The sequence below is a fragment of the Phyllostomus discolor genome, chromosome 8, assembly GCF_004126475.2.
Source record: "Phyllostomus discolor isolate MPI-MPIP mPhyDis1 chromosome 8, mPhyDis1.pri.v3, whole genome shotgun sequence".
Taxonomy (NCBI): domain Eukaryota; kingdom Metazoa; phylum Chordata; class Mammalia; order Chiroptera; family Phyllostomidae; genus Phyllostomus; species Phyllostomus discolor.
In genome coordinates, this window is record NC_040910.2 from 48,618,293 (window position 1) to 48,644,814 (window position 26,522).

A 26,522-nucleotide genomic window follows, 5' to 3' on the forward strand; every position below is an offset into this window, starting at 1 on the left:
ATCGACGCACAGGTGGGGCGGGGCCCCGTGTGCACACCCAGTAGCGGGCGGAAACGTTTAGGAAGGGAGGGATCACCTGGCAGCCCCGCCTCTCATAAGTGTCATGGAGGCGGGTCTGCGCGGCAACCTCTCACTGGCTTAAGCAGTCGAGCAACGGGCTGGGTAGCCAATCATAGATTATTATCGTCTCCGTCTGTCCAGTGGTGGCTCCCCAGCAGTAGGGGACCAGATGAGGCCTTGGCTGAGCTGGGGTTGTCAGGGGGCGTTCCCCTTCCCCTGCGCCTCTCACCCTAGGTGTGACTCTCTGGCGGCCCCAACCCAGGCCAGGATGGTGTGACTAATCGTCAAATGCTCCCAATCCCCAATTTCAGAAAAGAGGGACAGAGATCGAGAGCTGCTCCATACCCCCTACTTATGGGCCGCAAAATAAGTACAAAAGGAGAAAAGGAGAAAATAGGAGAGAGACCCTGCCCGTTTTCTGAGATGTAAGACCCCCAAAGTGTGCTGGGCTGGTAGATGCACCACACTGTTTCAAAGATGAAAGAAGAAATAGGCACCAAGAGAGTCACCCCTCCCCATCAATTCCCAGATAAGAAAGGAAGGGTGTGATGGACGCTCTGACAACCCCTCCCCTGCCTGCGCCCCATTTTCCAGAAAAAAAAAATCCTAAGAAAAGGTGGAAATAGGGCAGAGAAACTGCTTGTTCCCTACACTCGCAAAGCCTGCGACAAGAGACAGGAAAACAAGGAGGGTAAGAGAGAGGCTAAAGACACGGGGCTGGAAGAGACTTCACCATTCCCTGGTTGCTGAATTAAAGACAGGGCCGGAGAAACCCCCTCCCTCTATCCTGGGGAAACAAGACTCAGAGTGGAGACTTGGGGAGCTCAGATGCTCCATCTTTTTTTCCCCAAAATCTTGAGGAGGTTAAGTCAGAATTGCGGGGGCCTGGAGAAAGAGACCCTTCCAGTTCCCTGCCCCCAACTCTCTCTGGTCCCGAGACCCAGCAGGAGGCGTGTGGCCCCAAGAAAATCCTGTCGCCCCTCCCCCCCCATTGCTCCCCAGGAGGCTGGGGGGAGTGCTTATCCTTTTTATAAAAAGCTCTCCAGCTGCGGAGGCTCGGAGAGACCAGAATAACTTTGTGCCAGAGACCGCCCTCTCAATCCACGCATGCCCCCCAGCGCCCTGGAAGTGCAGAATGTCCCTCCCACTCTGCTTGTATTTGGTAAATCTGTTTACCTCAAGGTAACAGTTTTGCCCCTTTCCCCTACTTCACCTATATTTTACCACAAACCCACCGCGGAGAATTGGGAAAATTCAGAAAAAAAAATGCACAATCAAATCCCAGCTCTGGGTTGGCTCCAGGTGTGGCTGGTCCAGGCTCACGGTGGAAGTGAAGACTTGCGTGCCTCTTGGTTTGATGACCTCCCTGTGTCAGGCTTCATACATGGGTGGCACTCGGAAACACCCGGTTTTTTCCTCAGGGGAAAACCCCACAACAGTGTAAACCAGCTTGTCCCAGAGAAATTTGTACTTTAACATATAAATGACACAAAGCCTTTATTGCTAATAATCAGCATTTGGCTCTGAAATTAGGGATGATTGAATGGGGAGGCTGCATACTCCAGAAGGGTCTCCTGCATGGCAGGGGAGACAGAACTGGATGGGAGAAGTGCCCCAAACCCTCCCAAAGCCCACCCTACTCAGAGCATGGCTCAGGACACACTTTCCTCAAATGTTAACTGTTCTTGCAATTATGGGACCCTCACAAAGAGCCCACTTCATCTGTGAAATGACAAAGGCTTCAGGATGTTAAGGACTTGTTCAAGTTGGCAAAGTCCATCTTTGGGGACACTGAGGATGGTGCAGTGGACCTGGTCTAGGCATCCTGAAATCACGACCTGGAGTGCATGGTGGACATGGATCAAAGAATCCCTCAGAGCTTCCACCAATGAGAGCCTGGGGTGAAGAATCAGGGAGGACCTCCCAGAGAAGGGGTTGCTGAGCTGAGACCCAAAGAGTGAGAATGAGAAGGGGAAAAAACATTCTAGGTGGTGTGCAGAGCATGTGCAAAGGTCCTGAGGTGGGGCCATGCTTAGAGTGTGGGTAGAGTATCATCAGTAGGGGGAGTAGGAGGGATGCCTGTGGCTCAAACTGAAGGGGAATGTATGAGTGTTCTTACAAATGGGTGAAGAAAAATCCACAGGGAAATAAGGTGAAATGCTGAAGGCAGATGGTTTATGGGTGAGGTTATAATTGAACTTTATTTTCTTCTTTATGTTTCCATTATTTCCAAATTATCTACTATGAATACGTATTACTTATAAGTAAATGGGAAGGAGAAAATTATAAATAATTATCTCCTAAATCTCTGTCTTTTAAAGATCTGGAAGGAAATGCATCAAGTTCATGACCCAGATGACATTTAATTCTCCCTGTGGAATTCCATAGTAATTATGATGATGATGAATTATTGGAATCATTTAGTAATGAAGCCAGCTGTTTTGTAAGCCAGAGGCTGCTGTGAGGACCTGTGTCATGCATAAATTTTCAGGCATGCTGGGAGGGAGGCAAGTTGGGGTGTGGAATACTAAGCCTTCCAGGTACAGGAACTAAACCTGATACTTGAACACAGAGCTACCTCCTCTTCTCCCACCCAGCAAAGCCACCTCAGCCCCAGGCTGAGCTCCCACAAGGGAAACGCGGGAGGTGCGGCTAGCCAGGAAGACTTCCAAATTTGCTGCGTCTTCAGCCGCCAGGGGGCGCCGCTGGCTAATATCCAGCGTCCAGCTGCGTGGCCTTAAGCAGGCAACAGGACCTCTCCGTGCCTCAGTGTCCTCATCCATGAAATGGACATGATACTAGTTTAGGGTAATAGGGTTTATTTAACCCCAGAGAAACATTAAATGTACAAAATTTCTAAGATATTTCAGGGTGATCACAGACATTCCCCCTCAACCAATGTTTATCCAAATGCTAAGATTAGGCTATAGAGGGAAAACTGGCCCTGGAGGGAGTCTGGGACACCACAGAATCAGGAAGGGTATTGTGTGTGTTGAAGGAAACTGTGTGCTTTTGTTGCTGTTCTATAAGAGGATTAATTTGAAAGGGTACCGACAGGGTGTCCTGGGGCCAGAGAGAACAGGCGCACCCAGAGACATTACTGAAGACAGAAGTTACAACTACTTAAAGAAATAACTGACATACAAGTAGCAACAGGCCACATCAGTCTTTAGAGATGTCCCCACACAGAGCCCTCTCTTTGCTACCCCCTTACCGGCCCCATCCTGAGCTCCAGAACCAGAGTTGGGACTGCACAAAGCTTCGGTGCCACATTTCCCCATTCAAGGTCCCGGTCTCCTGCAGGGAGCTTCCCAGAACACGAAAGGGAGGTGCCAGTGGAAGGCCTCTCCTTGGTGCTGACTTCTCACCCCTTGCTCAGGGCTACCCCAGAGGCACATAGTGGGCATAGGCCTGGCACACAATAGGTGCCCAATCAATATCTGATAAAGAGTAGAAAGAATAAGTGGCTGAAGAGTGGCCACTGTAGAAGTTGAGCCTGACCCAACCCCAACATCAGAGCTGACTCTGAAGGACAGCTCTCTCAACAGAGTGGGAGATCAGAGTGGGCCCAAGCCAGTTGCCTTTGATTTGACCCTGAAACTTGCCTATAACTAAAAGTTTGGCTGTCTCTCTGAATGTGTGAAGAAGGCCAGTCATGGGTCACCTGGGACCTCTTCCTGGAAAATCCACCCATTCATTAGGGACCACTAGGTGCCAAACGACTCAGCTGTCACATTGCCCTCATGGTCCACGCAGGGCTTGCTCACGGTCCCCTGGTTGTCTAGGTACAAGGCCTCAGGGTCTGTGCTGGCCTCAGGGGACAGGAGCTCAGTGTCAGGTGACTCTGAGGCCTCCTGAGCCAGCATGCTCTCTCCCTCCTCTTCCTCCTCCTCCTCTTCTGCCTCCTCAAGAGTCAACTCAAACTGGAATCTGTCATGGCCGCCCTGCTCAGGGATGGTGGTGTCCACGGGGCTGTGGGGGATCTTGCTCTGGTACCACTCGCGGTTGTCCTCCAGTGTGTCCAGCAGGTCCTGTGCATCTGGATGTACCAGGTCAGCCCACGTCTCCCACAGTGGGTGGGCGATGTAGTCAATAAAACCCACCTGTGGGGTGATGCAGGGTCGTGGGGGAGAGGCAGCGTGCTGTGAGTCCCCGTGGAACCTAGACCCAGTCCAGCCTCTGGGCCTTTGCCTAGGTTGTTCTCTCTCCCTGGAATGTCATTTTCCAACTCCAACTCATTCTTCAAAACCCTCTTCAAACAACCTCTCCCATAGGAAGCCTCCTTGGCCCCTCTGGGCTGCCCCAACCCCTAAATCTTTCCTTCCACCCCAGCCTTGACCCCTCAGAGCTGGGTGTATGTGTCCCCTCAGACTGAGAACCCCTCCAAGTCCCCTAAGCCTATGCCACTCAGAGCAGACATTTTTTAATCCCATGCACGCAAATCCCTCTCCCTGCAGCCCAGAGAGAAGGCGCCCCAACCTGACCCCACACAGCCCAGGGCAGACCATGGCCTTAGGCCACACTCCCTCATTGACCAGCCTGGGGTCAAGCCAGAACTCATGAGGTGGGCTCAGCCACTTCTTTCCCTCCCCCATGCCACGTGCCCGCCAGCTTGACCCAGTTGCCTTCCGACCTGGGACTTCTCCACTGAGGCCGTGTGCTTGTCACACATGGGGCTGATGTCCAGGCCCGCCTCTCGCTCACGGTCGCCCTGCTGGAAGAACTCAGCCATGATGCGGTCCGTCCACTGGCGGTACAGGGGCAGCGGCTTAGTGGGGTTGCTGAGGTCAGCACAGTGCACCAGATTCTGCAAAACCTGGGGAGATCGAGGCTTGGGAGGGCTCAGGCCAGGCTTCCCTCAGGGCCGGTTAATCCTCACTGCCATGGACGCACCCCTCTTTCAGGTGGGGAAACTGAGGCCCGGGAGGGAAAGGAGTGGCTAAGGCACAGTCACGTGAGTCTCAGTGCCTCTGTTTTTTCAAGCTTGGCACACAGTCAGCACTTACAAATGCAAGAAGCTAAATGAGAGGCGTGGAAACCAAAGCCCCAGGGTCTACCCAGCCACACACCTGGATACGGTCAGAGTAGTTGTCCAGCAGCAGGACGCCCAGGCTTGTCACCTTCTTGGTCTCCACCATGGTCTTGAGGTCAGCCAGGAGGTTCATGTGTTTGGACATGTCGGTGGCCAGCACCTGGGGGCGGGTGAGGGGGGAATGACGGGTATATACAATGCTCCCACCCGCCCCTTATTCCCAGCCATCATACCCGCTCAGACGCTTAGCCCTCTGAGCTTTGGTGTCCTCATCTGTAAAATGGGGGAACATAACAGAATTGGCTGCACACCCAGCTCACAAGAGGAGATGAATCAATGGTCCCAACTCTGAGCTCATTAGGCTCATGGGGTGCATCCCACATGTTAGAGATTAAGTATGGGCCCCGGCTGGTGTGGCTCAGTGGATTGAGTGCCAGCCTGCAAACCAAAGAGTTGCCAATTCAATTCCCAGTCAGGGCACATGCCTGGGTTGCAGGCCAGGTCCCCGGTGAAGAGTGTGAGAGAGGCAACCACACACTGATGTTTCGCTCCCTCTCCCTCCCTTCCTTTCTCTCTAAAAATAAATAAATAAAATCTTTTAAAAAAGATTAAATATGGGGGTTGAAGTGAGAAGTACCTGAGGTTAGCAGTGAGGCCTAGCCCAGGACACAGCCTGAGCAAAGGCCCTGGGGCTGGATGAGCTGAGGAGCATAGAGGAAGCACTTATGGCCAGAGCAAGTGTGGTTGGCAGGAGCAGAGAGGGCCTCAGGGAGGATTGGGGGACTTATCCAGAGGGCCATGGGAGCCACAGGTCAACTTGAAGCTGGAGGTGACATGACTTGATGCTCCCCGAATCTCCCTGTGACCACTCTGTGCCTGGGAGGGCTGTTTTCAGCAATTTGGAAGGAAGTTCAGCCCCAAACACAGCTGTTTAAAAATCACCTTCACTGGACCCATGTGGCTCCAGCCCAGGAGTAACCCGCACCTAGTCTGCGGGCTTCTCTGAGAATCAAACAAAAGTCTCAAAACTTTTTCCCAAACCTCCGGTCTGCCCCCAAATGATGCCCACCACCCACGTCCCCCACTCTGTCTCACTAAAGTTTTAATTTCTCATTACTGGGAGCCTTGGTGTCTTCTGAGTCCTCCCCACATGCAACTCCCTCTGCTGGGGGTGCTCCTCCCAGCCCACCCTCCCCACCCGGCAGGCCCCAGCTTCAGTGTTCCTTCCCAGGGAGCCCTCCCTGACCTTGAGCACACCCATCACAGCTTTGTCTGCGGGCCACCCATCACAGCTCTACTCAGGGGTCCCCATTACGGTTCCCACCCACATGTCCATCTCCTCACGAACTGGAATCTCCGAAAGGCCAGAACTGCCTTGGTCATTGTACAGTGCGAGCACACAATAGGTGTTCAATAAATGCTTGGAAAATGAATGAATGAGGCATAAAACCCCAAAACTTACTGGTGTTTCCCAATCTAATAAGTATCAAATGGCAAACTAAAGGCTCAGAAAAAATTGCACCAGAAACCCAAAAAGCTGTTTCCACATCGCTCGTGTGTGAACCACAGCCAGGACTGAGGGCCTGGCCATTCCATTCTATCCATTTTATAGACCAGGAAGCTCAGGCTTAGAGCAGAGGCAGGCCTAGGTTCAAATGAACCCTCAACCTGGCCAAGATCACCCCACCCCATCCATCGCTATAGCCTCACCATGTCGATGACCATTCTGCGCAGACTCAGCCACTGCTTGGTGCTGAGGTTCTGGAAAATGTTGCAGCCCTCTGCCTGCAGCAGCTTGAAGCCCATGGCCAGGTGGTGGTTCTCCAGCACAGAGGTGTCGTTGTACATAAGTGCAAGCTCCGAGTCTGTGGGGAAAGCAGAGAGCCTCAAGATCTGCCAACCAACCCACTTCACCAAAAGGCAGGTTTGGTGAACTCTTGGCAAACTCCTACTCATGCACTGAAGCTTCAACTCTAATGCCCCCTCCTGCAGGAAGCCTTCTACGACCCTGCCTCTCCCCCTGGCCATGCTCTGGCTCCACAGGGTTGGGGGCATCTGTGTTCTGCTCTGCCTCCTGGAGACTGGAGTCTCCGTAAGGACTTGGCGTGGCGGGAGACAGTGTGTGCTAAGTGCTGGCTGAATGAGCAACTGAGTCTTTGTACGGTTAGACTCTGGGATCCTCCAGTGAGAGAGCTCTGCTCTCATCCTCAGTTCTTCTGGGATGTACACAAGAGGTACCCAGTAACTGCTTATTGACTGAGTTTTTCAGATACCTTAAAGGGCCCCAGACTTTAAAATCTTAGTGGTCCAGATCAGCTCTGCCACCCTTGTTATTCTCCCACTTATTGAGTCTCTACCATGTACCTGAACACACTCTGAGTACCTAGGGACAGAAGATTGATTGCCATAGCCATTTCACAAACAGGGACACTAGGTTCAAAGCAGGGATGGGACCACCAGAGACCCTATGATTGACAGGTGGAAGCAGGACCCCTGACTCACTGGTGTTAATGAGAAACTGGTTGGAAACTCCAGGGTGGTCCACATCATGGATGGCACTTGCAAAGATGGCAGCCAGGACTTCCAGGTCTGTGAACACGGCCTGAGCAGGCAAGGGCATAGGAGGTGAGGGGTGGGTTCTCTGCACCCTGCACCCGCCCTGCCTGCTCGTAGGGCCATACCTCAAGTGCAGGCATGGCCAGCATCACATGCGTGGACTGGGCCACATCGGCGGCATGCAGGCTGTTGTGGTAGGCCACATCGGCATGGTAGTGACCCTCCAGCGTCAGCAGGTAGGTGACAAGCGTGTCCACTGGGATCTGGAACGTCTTGAGCAGGTCGCGTTGCTGGTTCATCACAGGCCCCCAGTTAGGACTTCAGCCTCCGGGCAGCAGGACACTCTGCTCCTACACTCTGCTCTCTCCTTCTGGACTTCTCTCCATCGCTCAAATGCCCCATCTTCCAGGATGCCCTCAATTCTGAACTCACTTGGTCTCTGTCCTTCCTCTCTGGTCTATCCCTGACCCCCACAGCAGTTCCCTCCAGACTGGGTCTCTTCAGGCCTGGACCCGGGGCTGAGGCTTGTTGACAATCAGCAACGAACTATTCAGCCTAGTGAACTTCTATTCATCCATCAATGTCCTGTTCAAATATCCCACTTAGGGGTGTTGGGGAGGAGTCTGTCCCCTGAGGTCTTGAAGTAGAAAGAGGTGAAAGAAACCCAGGGGTACTGGAAGCCAAGGGCATGGGAGGTACCTGAAAGATGCTGAATACGATGGCTGTGAGGGGCCGGTTCCCACTCAGCTCTGCCACCTTGAACACATCAAGCCCCCACTTATCGGTGTCTTCCAGTTCCTAAAACGTGAAGAACTGGAGCTTGACCCCAGCCCAACTTCCTCAAACTCTAGCCCTACGACACCCTCCCCTGGGCCCCAGATCTTATATTTAGCCCCACTAGCCCAGTATACAAATGGGCAAACCAAGGCTCAAGATAAGGCATCCAAACAGAGCTGGGACTCTAGCCTGGGTCTCAGCATTCTGGCTGGGAACCCACCTTGGCCAGTTGCCCCTCCTGGTCAGTCTGGACCCCCAAGCGTGGGGTGGTGGCTGTGGAGAGGCTGGCATTGTGGGGGAGCTCATGCAGGCCGCTGATCTGGGACATTGGCTTCGGAGGCTCCGTGAGGGTCCCCCTGGGTAACTCCACCTCAGTCTGCTGGTCTGGAGGGAGGGCAGGGTGGGACTCAGAGAGAGAAGCTAATTCACCTGCTAGGGTTGTCCCGCCTAGCCTCAGGTCCCGGACTTTGCTAAGCCTCAGGATTAACCTATTTCCTTTTTACCTGGATCAAAGTGAGCTCAGCGCACAGTCCCCGTATGGCCTGGAGCTGCCCCTGTTTCCATGGCTGCTTCAGTGACCCCTTATGACGAACATGGCCCCTGAGAACCTGGGGCTCAGTGTTTTTCCCCAAACAGCCCAATGTCCTTTCTATCACCCAAGCTGGAGACCCAGCTGTCTGGTTTCCTCCGTCTCCATCTTGGGAAACTTCTACTCATGCTTCAGATCCATAGCTTTCCTGTTCCTCCTTCTGGCCCAGTCTTCACCCATGCAGCTGGGGGTGACCATAGCTGGCTCCACCTTCCACAGACTGAGGTCTGTAAGAGCGGAGTCTTTCTCTTCTCCCTTCCTCCTACCTCTGTGTGTTGCCCAGGCAGGGACGACCCCCACAGCTCACCCAGGAAGGTCCGGGAGATGTACTCTGACACCTGGGTCCCGGATCGGCTGGTTTCGGACAAGTGCGTCAACTCCCGGTTCAGCATGCGCTTGAACTGCAGGGGAAGGTGAGGACAGTGTGAGCGGCACTGTGGGTGGGGGCAAGTGACCTCAGCTGTCTGGCGCTCCTCACCTTGTTGGAGGCCATCTCCCCCACCGAGTGCCGGGTCTGCAGGGTCTCCAGCTGGTCCAGACACCAGTCCAGCTCGTCCAAAGTCTCCAAAGCCAGCTTCTGCCCGGTGTCCTCTGGGGGCTGAGCTGTCAGGGGCCTGCTCCACCCCCCCTCAAGGACCCCACACCCTTTATGCTTCCATCTCTACATCTGGACCCTAGAGCCCTTCCTAATGGGGCCACTCAGGGCCCCAGGATTTGAGTTGCACATACGTCCCCAAGCGGCTGTATGACTATGGGCAGGCCTCTGCCCCTCTCTGGGCCTCAGCCTCCCCATCTGTAATATGGGTGTGGTAGACTCCATCCCTGAGGGTGTTTTGGGGGGTTAAAATGAGCACGGCCTAAAGACTCATGGACTGGGGAGGTCACCAAGGAAAAGAAATTGACAGCGGCCCCAAGGTGGGAGGAAGGGGTAGGAGCAGGCACATTACCTGTAAGTGGAGGGGACTGACTGCCAGATGGGGGGTTCCCGACAGATGCCTGCCTGCAGTACAGTCTGCTCAGGGTGGCTTGCCTCACCCAGATGACCCCTCCCCCAACCAACCCACCTTATCTGCCGGACCCTGGCCCCATCCCCTCCTCCCAGCCCTGCCCTGTCATCCTCTCTGCCAGGCCCGGCTCCACCTCCCCTGCCCGTGTACTTGGCTGCCCTGAGGCCTTGCAGGTGGGCTATCGCTGCGACATTTCTCCGAACTGTCTGAAGACTGGCCAGGACCTGTCGGGAGGGGGACGGTCAGCCTCGGAAATGGAGGGGTGGATTTAGCCTGCTTGGTTCCTGCAGGGGCGGGGGAGGAGTGGACGCTCACCTGGGCAAAGGGGGTCACAATCATGTCTTCTCCGTGTCTGTGGGGAGATGGGACATCAGAAAGGGCAGTTAGGGAGATCTCCTGCATGTCCCCACCTTCCAGCTTTCGCCCTCAGGTAAGCATACATTTCCTTCGACTCCTCCTTCCCGTGCCCTACTGGTGCCCGGGCTCCCCTTACCTGACTCCTCCTTGAAACCCACCACACTCCCGACCATTCACTCCCTTTATCCCCATCTCACACACGGGGAAACTGAGTCCCAGGGGCAGCAGGGGTCTTAGAGACAAGACGATATTATTTTATTTCCCTTTTTATTATGACTACCAGGAAGTTTGAATTAATGTGTTTTTTCAGTTGCTACCAATTGTCCTTAATGTTTCTGGATTTCCACCCAACCCCAACCTAAAGTCAAGCACAGATCACTAGATACCATGCTGGGCAAGCTCAACGGAGTAAGTGGCTGCTTGGCAAACTCATACTTAAACTTCAAAGCCCCACTCAAATGGCCATTTGAAGGAAGTGTGCTGAATGGAGGAATAAAAAAAGGAAGAAGAGAGGAGAAGGTGCCATCCCACCAGCCTCAGACTCACAGGTCGCTGGCCACAGAGGAGTTCCGGGACATGGCCTTAGGCGAGAGTTCATAGTCGCTGTCAGACCGGTACAGAAAGGACTCGCGCCGTTGGCTGTGTTGGGCAGAGGTCTGGACGCCCTGGCCAAGGCCAGGCCCGACCTGGGGGTCCAGGGTGCTTCTCCCACACGAGAGAGCATTTTCCAGGTCAAAGCTGGAGGAAGTAGAGGAGGCACGGTCAGAGCAAACCTGTCCCTTCACGTCCTCACCGGACCAGAACGGTGGGCCAGGAAGGAGTAGCCTACAGTGTGTCCACCTGCCTCACAGTCACACCCACTCAGGGACCCAGCACCCCTCCTGTCCTGGTCTCCATGTCTGTACCCGGAGCCTTCCCACTAGAGCCAATCTGGACTCCAGGATGTGAGTTTCAGATCTGTTCCTAAATGTCTGTGTGATCATGGGTAGGTAGGTCTCAACCTTTCTCTGGACTTCAGCCACCCTGTCTCCAGTACAGGCTGGCAGAGTCTTCCCTTTGGGCGCTTTTAGGGAGCTACAGTTGAGCACCTGAGGCCAACTGGGAGTCCATATTACTAAGGAGGAAACTGAGGTCCGGGTCGCATGGTAAATTCACGGGGGCTGGAAAAGACTTTCTGGACTCTCTCCTCTCGAGGGTCTTGGGTCGTGCCTAGATCCCGCCATTTCCGAGGCTCCCTAGAGCCGGGAGAGGCCCTGCCCCTAGTCAGCCTTGGCCACGCCCTGGCTCACCTGTCCTCCCCCTCCCCACCCCGGTCAGCCTCAATCTGCTTGGCCCAGCCCCAGTCTCGTCGACCACGCCCCCCGGTCCTCTACTCCCCTGCTTCATTTTCGCCCGAAGGCTCTGCCCGTTCTCTTCCACCTTCGGGTTTCCGCACCGGCTGTGCCCTCTTCCTGGAGCACCGCCCCCCCCCCCCCCCCCCCCCCCCCGCCAACACCTCCTGCTGGAGCAATCTCCAACCTCTCCCTCCCAGTTCTCTCAGCCCTGCACTTCCTTCCTGCCACGATCTGGGTAGTGGGGAATTCCTGCTCATCCCCTTGGGGTCAGGGGTCAGAGAAAGAGTAGGACGGGGCGTGGGTCAGAACAGAGGTTCTGGCAGGAGAGTTAGCCACCGGGGAGAGGGGCTGCCTGTGGGTCACAGGCTTTGAGAGCGGGCTGGCAGGAGACAGGGAAACACCACCCACAACTTGGGGCTTCTGGCCAAGGGCCAGTGTCCACCTGATCCCCCGCCAAGTCACACATCCGGAATTCGAGAGGATTCTGTCCATTTCAGCTGGTTTCGGGCGGGATCGGTCAAACAGGGCCAGGTTTGACTAAGTTCTACTGGGCCTGATCCCGCTGAGTTCGCTCGAGGAAGTTCTTTTTGACTTGGCTACGTCCGAGCGCGCTCGGGCAGGTTCGGACACTCTCGGCCATTCGGCTGTGTTCGACCTCACTCGGGTGAATTCGGGCGGGCTCGGCCTCGTCCAGCCTCGCCGCCTGTGCAGCTTCAGCCGCGCCTAGAGAAGCCGCTACCACTCGGGTGCTCGAGCTCCTGACTCGCGTCGTCACGGAGATGCCTGGGGTTCCTTAACCCTAACCTGCTTAGCAAAGGGAGCGGGGGGGGGGGGGGCAGGCGGAGAGACGCTCTTAGGGGGGACTGGCGGCTGATAAACTAGCGCGCCCTCCAAGGGGGAGACCTAGGGGTGGCGATCCCTCCCCTCCTCGCATTTCCGCAAAGGTTCTGGGAAAGAGCACCCACGGAAAACTAGGAAAACTGAAGCTAGGAGAGGCCAACAGGGTGCTGGGTTTGAACTCAATGAGCCGGCGCGCAGGGTTAAGGGCTGGTCGCAGCTGGGGAAGCTGTTTTTCTTTCTGCTCTAAATTTAGCTGGGGGCGGCCGGGTGGGGGTGTGGTTCCATGACGCAGGCGCCCGGGGCTAGGCCGTCTTGACTGTGGGAACCGCGCGTCTGTCCATGACTAGACAGGTAAACCGAGGCACGGGGCTTCGGAAGGACCCGCCATCCTCCAGCCTCGCCTTCTGGGACCCGAGGGCGCCAGGGACGACCCTCCAGAACTCCTTAGCAGGCGTCTGGTGGGCGCCCTGGGGACGCTCTCCGGAAGCTGGGACCCCCTCCCGGGTCGCAATGACGCCATCAGGGACCGTGGCCACGGCTGCATTCACCCCTGCCAACTGTGACTGGCCATGTGACTTTGGAGAAGGGTCCTCCAGTCTGAGCCGCCAGGTGCCAAATTTTCAAGGGAGTGTGAATGCAGCACAAACCAGGCGCAAGGTGCCAGACACAGTCGCGCCCGCAGGCCACATTTCTGACCCTAGCCTCGCCCCACACCCTGCGAATTCACAGTCGCGTCCTGAAGGGCCAGGATTCGAACCCAGAGAGGTCACCAGTCCTTGGAGGACGCCACCGAGCTGCCCTGCACGGATCCGCTCAGCCTGGGGCGGCAACTCCTCTTGCTACGGATGCCCTGCCTTGAAGAGCCCCATAAAATCAGATCTTCGCCCGGGGACACCGAGGGTTTCGTGTGAAGCCCCCAGATCGTCTCGTCGCCGGCACCCGGAGGGATGAAGGGGAGCAGACCAAGGGGAGGAGTGTCCCTCTTTTCTCCCCTCACCTTTGAGACACTCAGGCCACTTGCCCAGGTGGGAGGGTCTGGAGGAGACGAGAGCCTAAGCCCATCCTGCTCTGGGCCTCACAGCTGGGAAGGGACAGCCGGCTGGTCCCCCAACCCCCGCCAGCCCCATCCCCGGCCTGCGTCCAGGCAGCGGGTGGAGGGACACAGAGATAGGACAAGGGCAGACAGATTCCGAGAAAGGGCGGGAGGGCTGAGCGTACATGCCCTGACCCCTAACCCGGCCCCAGCTGTCCATAACTGTGTCCTAACCACCTCCAGCCTGGCGGTTCCGGTGACCCCTCCAGCCCTCCTCTCGCCTCACCACAGCGGATGGGCCACGGTGAAGCGCCGCTGCAGGCGGATGCTCTGGTTCACCAGGAGCTTCCTGAAGAGCCCTGGGGAGCCGCGTGGGGAGTCCCGAGGAGAGCCAGGCCCAGAAGCCGGGGCAGGCGCTGGGGCACCCTGCATCTCCGCGACAGCTTGGAGGCAGGACGGATCCTGGGCGGTGGAACCTTTTCTGGACAGCTGCGGGGGCGGGGCCGGCGGGGAGGGGGCAGAAGGAGCACTGCCCCGCCTCACCACTGGACCATTGGGGAGGCCCCTACCGGGACACACGAGGAAACTGAGGCATGGAGCTGCGTGCCACTCTCTGCTCCCTCTTTGGGGGTGGCTCCCTGGGGCCCAGAACCCAGATCTCATGCCACTTTCCTCTGCCAACATGTCTCAGATTAGTGCAGCTCTCTGGGCTGAGCTGGCTGAAAAGAGTGAGATGCAGAAGTCAGAAAGGGAAGCACCTCCGTTATGGGCAGAGCACCGGAGGCACGGGTTTGCTGAGGGGCTGCCCGATCCCACACAGTGCCTCGAGTTCCACTCTGCCCATTTTCCGGATGGAGAAACTGAGGCCTGGAACCACCAAGGGGCTGCCCAGAATCAACAAAAACTTACTCCTTTGCCAGGTGAGGAAACTGAGGCAGAGAGAGGTGGTAACAGACATAAAGTTTCCTGACAGGGCAGCGGGGCTCAAAACCAGCTCCTCTCCCAGTCCTCCCCCACAAGTCCCCACATGACCCCCACCTGCTCTGACACACCCCAGGCCCTGTCTCTGGATCCTTTCTGCTCTCTTGCTGTCTCCACTGGACAAACATCCGCACTCCATTCCAGCCAGATCTTCTGTTCTGTGAAACATCAACCGCCTTCCCCCATCCCCCAACCGTCACTCCAGGAAGGACCCGGGGGGGCCTGAAAAGGGAGCTGTCACCTTCAGTGTCTGGGGGAGTTTGGGGGCCTAAACCAGGTGTTCTACCCTCGGAATACTGAGGTTGGTAGCCCTGCCCTGGACTTCAGGACAGGAAAGTCTCAGAGCAGGTCACACTCGGCAGGACTCCGAATGCCCACATCACAAACAGAGGCTACTGAGATCCAGAGAGGCTGGGTCTGTCAGCTGAGGCCCCTAGAAACTCTGAGCCCAGTTGTGCCCCTGCTGTGGGACAACACACCCCCAGTGCCTGGGCCTTGCCCCTGGGGAGATGGTGTCGGTGGTGGGGTACCCCTAGGGAAATGTGAGATACAGCTTGGGGCTGTCAGGGCTTCAGTGGGGGAGCCTGGGGTACCACAGTGAGGAGACCCCAGCCTTCTCCTGACCACACTATTGTCTGTTCTGTACAGATGAGAAAAATGGAGGTTCGGAAAGGGGTCATGCTGGGGCCCGGAAGACAAGGAGTCTCGAGGGTCTGATTGGGAACCTCCTCCTGCCCCCAAGGCCCTACAACCAGACACCTGGTGGGAACCAGACTCGCTATCCCCAAGACAGAAATACCATCTGTAGCTGCTGTGGCTGCACCTAATTATAGCTGGTCCCCAGGGGATCGAGACTGCCAAGATTGGCCTGGTGGTGATGCTGGGGCCAGGGTCCCTCCGAGGAGCCTTGGCACCACCCCAGCCCTACGGGAGGGGCTGGTAATAGCCTTATGTCTCCAAGGGGAAACTGAGGCACAGAAGGATCCAGTCCCTCCCCTAAAGTCACAGACATGAAATGGAAGGTTAAGACCAAGCACGTCAATACAAACAGCACTTCCTCCTTGCCTGGCTTTGAGCCCAGGGCTGTGTCTGTAAAAGTCACTTCATTTTCAGAGCAACCGTTGAAAGTGAGGAATATTACGCTCATTTTGGGGGTGGGGAAACTGAGGCGCAAAGAGGTGTTCAGTTGCCCGGGGTCACACAGCCACAGCAGGCTACCCAGCCTGTGTCTTCTCCCACTTCATGCTCAGTTGGCCCCATCCCTTCTGAAGTTTCAGGGGCTCCTCTGACATTACTGTTTTATCAATAGTTTAATATTCATGTTTCATTAATATATTTAACCTTAACTATTTATTAACAGTTTTTACAGTGATGTGTTATTAATAACTTTTCGGATGGAGAAACTGAGCCACAGAACTGAGACTCAGTGTTGGAATCTGGCCTGCCTGACCCTGAGTGGCCCCAAACCACGCAGGGAAAGAGGCAAAGGCTGAAGGATGGGTAGACCCGAGGACCCCCATCCTCAGGGACTTTGTCCCTGTGTGCTGCGTGATCTGAGGAGGTTCCCAGCAGTCTCTGGTGCCCTTAGCACATCCCGGTCTCCATTCCTATTTGAGCATCCCTGCCCTGGGCAAGCACTTTTCTCTTCTGCCACCAGGTGGCCCCAAGGAGCTGGGATGTGGGTGCCGTTGTGTCCACTTGACAAACTGGGGAGGAGAAATGACTTCCCCAAGTCCCCAGGGAGGGTCTAGACAGAGAGAGGAGAGTGGGAACTGTGTCACGCGTGTAGATGCTCACATGAGTTTGATCACACTCCCCTCTGCTCCAGACCCTCCTGTGGCTCCTCACGGCCCTGTCCTCTGAATCCACACCCTCTGGAGGCCCCGTGATGCCGGACCCCTGCTGGCCTCCCCACACCCTTCCTCTCCGCTCACTCTCCTCCAGCTGCAGCCCTCCCCTTGCTGTTCCCTGAACGAGCCAGGCTCATTCTCACCACATGCCCTTGCCTGAATATTTCCGCCTGCTTACTCTTCATCTTTCAGGTTGCAGCTGGAGCATCACCCCCTCCAGAAGGTCCTCCCTGACTGGTTAGGTGAATATTCTCAAAGCAGCATCCTCTCACCAGTACAATTTCATGTTTACTGTCATGGTTATTTAATTTGTTTCTGCCTTGCCCACCAACCCCTCAAAGGTAGGACCAAGTCTTCCTTGCTCCCAGCTGTTCCCTCAGGGCCCAGCACTCAGTAGGTTCTCAATAAGTGCTTGGGAAATGAATAGGGAGCCTCCCTTCCCACTGTTCAGCCACACTGACATATATTCAGCTCCTCATACACCTGATCCCCTTGAGTCCGAGGCTGTACACAACCTGCTCCACCTAATTGGCATACCCTTCCCTGAATACCCTTCCCTCTGGCTGATTTTCTTCATCCTTCAGGTTAAGCTTAGATGCCACCTCTTCCAAACAGTCCTTCTTTACACCCCAACCCCCAAAGCTGGGTCAGAAGCCTTCTCTCTCCAGCTGGCATGAGTCTATCTCCTCCGTCAGCCTGTGAGCACCTGCCTGCCTATAGCTGCGCCCCTAGCACAGAGCCTGACACATAGTAGATAGCTAATAAATGTTTGCTGAACAAGATGCTAGGACCCACCCAGATCCAAGGTGATCCACCTGGGGCAGTGGGGGACCAGGCCTCCACACAGGAAGTTAAAATGCACAAAGTACAGATGTGTGTTTCTATTTCACTGATACTCTCTGCTTGCCGGGGAGCACCCAGCGGATTGGCCTTGAACCCAGTTGGCCTTGAACCTAAGGGCTGAGCCCCTCTCTCCACATCAGCACATATATGCATGCACAGGATGTGCAAGTGCACACTCGCGGGGACACACTCCTTCCAGAACCTTCCAGAACCCACGGGCTCTCCTCCTAGATGCACCTAAACCCAGTCTCTGTTTGTTCTTTCTTGACGATGGAAAATCATGAGTCACTGGGAGGCAGGGCAGGAGGAGCTGAACGCAGGAGGGGAGACGGGGCAGGGGGCCGGCTGGAACACCGGGGAACAACTCCAGCCCTTCTGGACCACAGAGCCCAGCTGCTTCAGGCGCCTCCTGGTGCTGCTAGAGGGCCAGGCTGGGGGGCTGGGGGCAGGGGTTAGGCCAGGCTTGTTGATCAAGAAGCCAGGAGCCCCAGGAGGTCCATGGACTGAGGTGAGAGAAAATGAAGATCTAGAGAGAAAAATGACCCCCAGGGTCACCAGCATGACCTCAAGCCCAGGACTCTAGATATGACCTGTTCTGGCTCCCGAGGTCATATCCAAGGAGGGCCATCCAAGGAGGGCCTGGGGCTCCTGGACCCTCCACCTTGGCCCAGCAGCTGGAAACCCCCACCTCTGGCCCCCTCAGGGCCCCTGTTTCACCTGCTGTTTCTCTCCGTCTCTCTCAGGGTCCCACTCCTCCTTCACGTGAGGCGGGAGAAGCAGCCCTTCCCCACTTCATCCCCCCATCTGCACCTCATCTTTTCTTAACGGAAGAAACGTCCTGTACTCAGCCTCCCCAAGAGGATTCCCCTCCTCCTTCCGGGGCCAGGGGACGGGGCGCGCGGCGGGTGGGGGGGCCTCCTTGGCAGGAGGAGAGGAAGCTCCTCCCCCCAGGGCTGAGGACAGCCCAACCTGGCCCTCTCAGAGGCTCGCGGTGGCCACAACCCCACAAACGCCGGAGGACACTCCAGGGTCTGGGGGACCTCGACTAGGTTAGAGCAAGGACAGTCACGCCGGTCCACACACCCACAAGGACCACAAGGGGGAACACACGCAGGCAGGCACACAACTGGTGTACATACAACCAAGCACATCCGGTCACCCAGAGAGACGCAGCTGGCTGTGGACATTCACACAGCAGGTCAGAGCACACACAAGGTCACAACCGCTCAGACTCACGCACACACTTAGATGCAACGGCACCTGGCACACTGGGCACACACACCCATAAACGATCACCACACCACCACCTCCAGCCTCACCCCACGTAAAAATAGCTTTTTCCTCTAAAGCACTGGCCTCAGACAAACAGTAGAGGCGTCCGCCCCTGGAGAAGCAAGTACCCTCCCTCACTACCGCCCGACCCCTTGCACCCCTCCCCCACGCCTCGGAAGGGCCCTGCTCCCGCCCACCTACCGCCTGTGGAAGGAGGTGGGCCAGGAACGCCGTGACTTCTCGAGCCCCGGCCGCGGGCCCCGGTCAGGCTCGCTGTGGCCCGCGGACTTGTCCGGGTCCGAGTGGAATCGCTGCTGGATACGGATAGGGCGCCGCGGCTGCCGCCACAGGTGCTTCGGGTATCTGGCTAAGCCTTGGCGGCTGAGAGCGGGGTTCCGCTGGCTGAGTGCCTCCGCCCCTTCTTGTACCCCGGGGGTCTCCATGCGCCAGAGGAGGGAAGCAGCGAGAGGAGGGCGCGGGAGCTGTCCCTGAACGAGGAGTGTCAGTGTCGGCGCCCTGGTCCGGCCAGGGCCGGGGGTGGGGCAGGGTGGGGTGGGGGGAGGTGACAGAGAGGAGCTGTCCGCGCCAGCGGTGGTGCGCCGGTGAAGGTAGGAAAACAGGGGCTCAAGGTGGGGCTGACAACGAGGAGCTGTCCGTGCCAAGCGGTGCTGAGGGATAGCGGAAGTCGGGGAGTGGAAAACTTGAGCGTGGGAATTGGAGGCAGGTGCTGGGGAGACCCCCAGCGCCGAGGATGGTCTGTCGTTCCCTCTAGTGCTGAGCGAAGAAAGTCAAGACATGGGCTTGGAGTGGAGAAGACAGAAATTGTCCTCCCGGTTGCTGCCGAATGGAGAGCAGAGAGACAGAGGCTTGGGAGACCCCCCAGCGCCAAGGCACTGTCCCTTCTTTTGGTGTTGAAAGGGAAGAAGGTAGTAGATTCAGGGTGGATGAGACAGCGAGTTGCTGTCCTCGACCTGTCGGTGCTGAAGTCAGGGCAGGGAGACAGGGGTTCCCAAGCACCCCCAGACTAGTGGGCCGTCCGCTCTTTAGGTGCTGAAAGCTGAACAGCGGCGGGTCCTCAACCATCCCCAGTGACGTTAGCAAGGAGTCTAGAAGCAGAGTTAAGGACTCTGGTCTTCAGAGGCAGGCACAAATGGCTGTCTCTCCACCGAGCTCAGGGAGGTAGGCTTAGCAGGTGGGGTGTCTTTGGAGTCCTAAAACCTTCCACCCACAGAGGGTAGGGATGCTGGAAGGATAGAGAAACTTGCCTGCCTGGGGTGGGCACACAGAAGCTGCCTCTGGTCAGGGATGCCAACAGTGAGAATGGGTAGAGAAGGGCACCTCTTATAGCCACACTAATGCCCAGACACTCAGCAAAAATGGCGGGATCTCATTTGCCCTGTGACACACCACGGGCCCCACGTCACAGGCCTGCCCTTCCTTCCACAGGTCTAGGAACTCAAAGCGCAGTGCACCAGGCATTCTAATCTCAGGGGCACTTTCTGAGGAAGTGGCAACGGGAGGTGAAGATGTTTTCAATCAAGGTTAACAGAAGTAGATGTAGACAAGAGCAGGGCTGGGCAGTGTAGGCTCTGGGCTGGGGTAGGGAGGCCTTTGAGGCCACTTGGTGCAGAAAATGTGAGAACAGGAGAGCCGTGACTTTTTCATAGGACCCAGAGGATATTTTAAGGCTATTTCCCATGGAGACTCTACCCTCTACTCCAGTTGTATCCCCGGGTTGGAGAAGTGGAAAATGTTTGGGCCAGAGAGCCAGGCAAGCAGGGCTCAAGCCTCAGTACTGCTATGTCTTGCTGGGCGGGTGATGAAAAGCAAATGACCCCTCTCTGTCCTTTCCTTTCATGGCTCAGTCTCTGGCCTCTTTCTCAGTCTCTTGGCCCCCAAAACTGACAGTGAGGGACAACTTGGCCCTCTGGTGGGGGACATATGTTCTGCTGCTGGCCAGCAGTCATTTCCCCTCCCCAAACCTGTTTTCTATTCTAGGAAGTGGAGATAATGATGGTGTCCCCACATCTCGGCATCATTGCAAGGATGAAAATGTTGTCACATGTAAAGAAAGGGTCGAAGGCCAGGAGCTATTCACACCAATCGCCCCTCTCTCTGACCCTCTGCTGGTGTCCACCAAGGCCTGGTGTGACCAGTTCATAATCCGAACCTGCCTACTTTTCTCCAGCCCGTGGCTCCCGCCCTACTTCAGGCACTACCATCTCCTTCCCAGAACTGCCTCCATGCTGGGCTCCTGCTGCTTCCACCCCTGCCCCTGACAGTACTCCCCAAAGCAGCCAGAGGGAATTTTTTAAAATGCCAACCATATCAATTCACTCTATTGAAAACCCACACATGTCTCCTCATTACATCCCATGAGGTCTTGTGTGGTCCAGCCCCTGCCCACCTCCCCCGGGTCCCCTCCCACTCTGCAGCCACACTGATCTGTATTCAATTCCTCAGGTACCTGATCCTCTTGAGTTGGAGGCTCTGCACAATCTGTCCCTCCCAATTGGCATACCCTTCCTTGTGCCCCTCCTGGATGACTTCTCTTCATCATTTAAGCCTCCACTTCATCCTTAAATGCCATTTCTTCAAAGCGTCCTTTCTCACCCTCTACCCCCCAATGCTGGGTCAGAAGCCTCCTCTGGGCTCCATGGCACCCTCATTTCTCCCATTGGTATTAATCTGTCTCCACGATCAGCCTGTGAGTATCTGCTTGCCCATGGCTGTGTCTCCAGTGCAGGGCCTGGCACATAGTAGCTGCTTAATAAAGGCTTCATGAACAAGTTAAAAAAAGGTCCAGCCAGACGAGGCATTCTCCTCTCCTGGGATTGGCTCCCGCAGTCCCCATCTGCCTCCTCACCTGCCTGAAGATGAACCATGGCTTTGCTCTGTCCCTCGAGCCCCAATGGTGAACACCACAGAGGCGTTGGGCTCAGTTTCTCCAGAGGGCCCAAGGCGGCTCGACAGCGGGGGCAGCAACGGGGTTCCTGAGAAACGTCTCCAGATGACACCACTGCCGAGGGGACTCGCGGGGTGTGAGCCAGAATCCACAGACTCTCGGACATGCTAGGGAGACAGTGACAAGGCATGAGTGAGATTCTGGGCATGGGACCTTCCTGGTACTCTGGGGACAATGGGGCTCTGAGATTCCTTCACCTAGACACCTGGACTGGCCCAGGGAACTGTATCTCAGTTCCTACTCCCCCCCTGAGTTAATTTACTTCTGAGTCTCAGTTTCCTCATCTATAAAATGGGGAGATGGACCTCAACCTTGCAAAATGTGAATAGTGCCTGGTCCACAATAGGCATTACAGCAACATTTATTTTTAATCAATTAGTACAAAGTATATTAATCATCGATCACATTATATAACACATACTGCTATTTGTTATGCTAATGGGCACTTTAATGGTATTCATCAATTATATTATTTATTAAAATGTAACAATAAAACATGCACTTTGACTGGTGTGGTTCAGTTGGTTGGGCATCATCCCACAAATGGTAAAGCCCCTGGTTTATTCCCAGTCAGGGTGCATGCCTGGGTTGCAGGCCAGGTCCCTGGCTGGGGTGTATGTGAGAAGTAACCACCAATGTTTCTCTCCCTGCCTTCCCCCTATTTCTTCCTGCCTTCCTCTCACTCTAAAAATAAGTAAATAAAATCTTTTAAAATATTTTTAAAAATAAATACATAAGACATGCAGTAAGTAAACAAGTTAACCATAACAACAGCACCAATAGCTAACCTGTCTTGCACACTCATTTCACATAGGTGCTGTTCTAAGGACCCCTTGGGGATCGATCAGCTCATGAGTGTACAATGAAACCATTTTATACCATCATCTTTGTATTACAAAGAAAGAAACTAAGTCTCAGAGCATTAGTAACTTGCCCAAAGTTGCAGCTGGTAAATATATGGTAGAACCTTGGCTGGGGTGGCTCAGTGGATTGAGTACCAGCCTACAAACTGAAGGTCTCTGGTTTGATTCCCTGTCAGAGCACATGCCTGGGTTGTGGACCAGGTCCCCAGTTGGGGCATGTGAGAGAACTAACCAATCCATAGTTTTCTCCCTCTTTCTCTCTCCCTTCCCCGCTCTTGAAAAATAAATGAAATCTTTTTAATAAAATGGTGGAGGTAGAATTCTGGATTCTGAGTCCCAGTTCATTTCTTGAAGGAAGGACTGAAAAAGATAAATTAAATGAGATGTTGTTTGCAAGCATGCTCTTGAGTAAACTCTTGAGATATTTAAAAACCAAACAGAATCAGGTTGAATTGAGTCGGGAGTGTAAGCTCTCCAACCCAACAGATGGGGAGTGGGTTCAATTCATGATGCGTGGTCTAAAGCCAGCATGCCTCAGTTTCCCCATTTGTGAAGGTGGGGTGAAAATGGTACCAATTCCCCTGGGTCGTTGGTGATAAAAGGACAGGGGGCTGCAATTCACAGGCTGGGAACTGTCCGCGGTGCTGACCCCCGGGAGTGGCACCAAAACTGGAACCCAGAGAACGGGGAGTGTGCCAGGGGTCGAAATAGTAGATGGGGACGCAGGAGAAGTGGAACTCAAAAGGGCGGCCTTTTCCTGCTCTGCCCCTGGGCCTCGCCAATGAGTTCGTCTTCACCATCTGACCACGCATTCAGATTTGAAAACTGAGGTCCAGACCCCAAGGCTGACAAAGGCCAGCGCCAGGGCCAGAGGGGCGGAAAGAAGCTGAGAGGCGCGCACGCGGTTCACGCCCTCCCGGAACCCCGGTCGGTGCAGGGAAACCGCACTGCTTGTTCTCTCCTCTTACTTCCGTGTCGCGGAGGAGGGTGTTGATGTTCAGAGAGAAATGACCGGCCGGGGGGCACACAGCGGAGGGCTGCTTAGCTCCCCACCCCCACCTCATTATACAGACTCAATCTTTCTAGGACCCAGGGTTCCTGGCCGTTCCTCCCCCATTTGAGCACAACAGACCATCCGCACCCTCTCCCACAGGCACCTGAATTCTGATGTAAAAAATCTAAGTAATCAATATTTGATTACTTCCCCAGGAAGGAAGGAAGGGAGTGTCCCAGCAGTTGGGAGGGTGTTTGCGGAAAGCAGAGGGTGGGGTGTGTGCAGGCAGCAGGCCTCTCCCATGACGGGAAACCCACTCAGGTCAGTTTCCCCATTTTCTGCTTGGGGAAACTGAGCCCCAGGTGGGAAAACCACTTGCCCACATTCATGTTCATTTATTTACTCAGCAAATACGAAAAACAGTTCTCATAGTGCTGGAAAAAAACGAAGGCCGTGGAAGGACCTAAAGAGTGATGAAGGCATACTACTATCACTCAGGTGTAGTCAGGGGCCTTTCTGAGGCGGTAACTCAGCTGAGACTTGAAAGAGGAGAAGGAGCTGCCCAGGAGCAAGTCTGAGAGGGGCACCACCCCAGGCGGGAGGAGCAGCAAGCGCACAGGCCCTGAGGCGGGAGCAGGCTGGCAGGCTGGAGGAGCAGAAGGCGGGAGTGGAGCCTGGAGCAGACACAGGGCTTCATGGGTGGGGTGAGGAGTTGGGAATTAACTCTGGGAGTGGACTGAGAGCTTTTGAGGGACGTGATTTACTTTATGCTTTTAAGAAGCATCTTGTGCCTGCCTCAGGGAGTAGGGACTTTAGGGGGCAGGGCCGAGGCTGGGCAGCAAATGGTGGGACATGGACCAGTGTAGGGCCTGTGAGTGAACTTGGGATGTTTTGGAGGCTGAGAGATGGAGCATGCCTGTAGGATGTTCAAGGGTATTCAAGGGTTACTAGTGTTAATAATGGGTTACTAGTCACTTTCCAGTTAACTAGTAGTCACAGTTACCTGGATAGGGAATATTTTGGGGGAAGCACCAATACCTGGGCCAATTCAGATTTGGTGGGAGTCTCATGTGACCCCCCCTTCCCCCCAAGGAGAGCAGTGGAGGAAGTCAGATGTTTGCAGGAGCGGCTGGTTTGGGGGTGAAGCAGACAAGACAGACCCCAAGGGGAAGAGTCGACAGCACCTGCAATGGGTTTGATGAGGAGGTGCTCCCCGAAACTCCCAGGATCCAGCCTGCTGCCCCTCCCTCCTTTGAATCAGGGTGAGGCCAGGATGGGGTATCTCAGAGCTGCAGGCTGAGAAGGGGAGGAGCCTTCTGGCCTCGCAGCTGCAGCATTCATCAGCCTGCCACTCCAGACTAATTGCTTTCCTGGTTGAGAGGCTGGAGCGAGGACCAAACGCCTGGGGGGGTGGGGAGGAGAGCCTGGGTGGGGAAAGGCTTGGAATGAGGCTGAGAAGCTGCCTTTTGATTTGTCCATCCTGGAGACCCTGATATGTTCTGGCCCTGGCCGCAACCTCACGTCCTGCCTCTAAAACAAACCCTACATCTGTCCCTCACCTGCTCCAGTGGCTCCCAGTGACCCTAGAAGAAAATCCACACCCCTCACGGCAGTCCCTGAGGCCCCTCTTGCGTCAGTTCCTGCCCTCCGCCCCACCCTCGCTTTCCTCCACCTCCTCTCACTCCACGTGCCCCAGCCTCAGCAACATCTTGTTGTACCTGCTCCTTACACCTGCCCCAGGACCTTTGCAGGAGCTGTGCCCTCTGCAGGGAATACCTTTCCCCCGGCTCTCCCCAAGGCTGGCTACTCATTTCCATCCATTCTTCAGCTCAGTCATCACTTCCTCAGAGCCCTTCCAGCCCAGTCTGCACAGCCTTACCCACATTCACCCACCCCACACCTTAGTTTTCATCTTAATTCGACACCTGTCTCCCCAGCACTAAGCCAGGCACACAGCAGGTGCCCCATTTGCAAAGGGAGTGACTGATGCTGTAAACTGAATGTTTGGGGGAGTGCCAAGAGGCCCCCACTTTGCAGAGGAGGAAGGTGTGGCTCAGAGATGGGACGTGGATAAATGTGTTACTGTGTGCGAGACTTTGCCTGCCGGCTCATCCTGACCTCTCTGAAGCCACACAGTTTTCGCCCCCTTTTTTTTTTTTTTTTTTTTACATAAGAAAATAGTCTTGGAGAGGTTACCAGCCACTCAGGTATTGGTGACCAGACTGGGATCCAAATCCATCTCCTGCTGGATGAGCTCACTACCGAAACCCTGCTCACTAGTGTCTTTTTTTAATCCTCACTCAAGGCTGTTTATTGATTTGAGGGAGAGGAAGGGAAGGTGGAGAGAGAGAGAAACATCGATGTGAGAGAGAAACATAGGTCGGTTTCCTGCCATATGTGCTCCAAGCTCCAAATGGGAACCGAACCCACAACCTTTTGGTGTAGGGGACAACCCAGCTGAGCAGGGCTCACCAGTCTTTAACACTGCTTTAGTTTCCCAGATGGGGCCATTAGCCCTGCCCCAAAGGTGTGGTCTCCTTTCCTTGGAAAATCAATAATCTTGCTTCCAGATCCAAAGGGTCCCTGCTTCTCTTGCCCTGCTGGTCCCTGGCTCTCAAAAGCAGTGGCTGCAGTCCTGGGCTGGACACCTGGATTGAGTCTCAGGCTTCCAGCGCCTTCTCTGAGCCTTGGTTTCCCAACCTGTAAGTAGGTCTCCAGACAGCTTGGGGTGTTTCCAAGTAGGGGGACACTGGGCACCCCTCCCGCATGGCCCACATAAGGCCACCCCCTACCACTCACCTCACTCAGCAGGAAGGAGAGCGCCGTTCTGCTGCGCCTCATGCCGCAGGCGTCTCCGAACCTGGGGAGATGGATATGAAACGCCCCAGGTCCCAGGGGTCCAACCACACCCCCACCGATGGGGAGATCACTCCCACACACTGCAACCTTCCCCCGGAGCCCACAGATGCTCAGCCGAGGCCTGGTCCCAGCACAGGGGCCCATGTGGGACACCCCGTGAACCTCTCTGCAGGAGCCTGCATCCAGAAACAGGGGCTGGGTGCCCGCAAGCCCCCTCCTCACTCCCTGCTGGGTCCCTCGGGAAGAAGTCCCCTGGCCCTGGGTCCCATGTAGGAGACATTTAATTCCCAGACCAGCTCTGAAGGCTTGG

General features: G+C 55.4%; 1 protein-coding gene across 4 annotated transcripts; it reads right to left on the bottom strand.

The window, feature by feature from the left end:
* Positions 1 to 241: 241 nt before the first annotated feature.
* PDE4C (phosphodiesterase 4C) lies at positions 242 to 26,216 on the bottom strand. Of its 4 annotated transcripts, none has more exons than XM_036032570.1 (16): positions 26,153 to 26,216; positions 21,398 to 21,603; positions 10,925 to 11,116; positions 10,337 to 10,373; positions 10,172 to 10,245; positions 9,979 to 10,014; positions 9,493 to 9,628; positions 9,322 to 9,415; positions 8,646 to 8,809; positions 8,348 to 8,446; positions 7,774 to 7,938; positions 7,595 to 7,694; positions 6,803 to 6,957; positions 5,130 to 5,252; positions 4,694 to 4,876; positions 242 to 4,163 (listed from the first exon to the last, which is right to left on the bottom strand). In XM_036032570.1, the coding sequence occupies exons 1-16, from the start codon at positions 26,192 to 26,194 to the stop codon at positions 3,768 to 3,770; spliced, it is 2,202 nt and encodes a 733-aa protein (XP_035888463.1). In that variant the 5' UTR covers positions 26,195 to 26,216; the 3' UTR covers positions 242 to 3,767. The 4 variants fall into 4 exon arrangements, with proteins under 4 accessions (XP_035888463.1, XP_035888462.1, XP_028375365.1 ...); XM_036032568.1 differs by having other exon boundaries at positions 3,768 to 4,163; positions 9,493 to 9,605; positions 9,962 to 10,014; XM_036032569.1 differs by lacking the exons at positions 21,398 to 21,603; positions 26,153 to 26,216 and adding an exon at positions 18,733 to 18,988 and having other exon boundaries at positions 9,493 to 9,605; positions 9,962 to 10,014.
* Between the last annotated feature and the right edge of the window lie 306 nt (positions 26,217 to 26,522).

Bases quoted from the DNA above. Each gene is read 5' to 3' on its own strand.
- PDE4C (XM_036032570.1), bottom strand. From the start codon at position 26,194: ATGAGGCGCAGCAGAACGGCGCTCTCCTTCCTGCTGAGTGAG. The intron at 21,604-26,152 runs GTGAGTGGTAGG...CTGTCTCCCTAG, and splicing joins TCTCCTTCCTGCTGAGTGAG to CATGTCCGAGAGTCTGTGGA. The intron at 11,117-21,397 runs GTGAGGAGGCAG...TACTTCCTCCAG, and splicing joins CATGGTTCATCTTCAGGCAG to CTTTGACCTGGAAAATGCTC.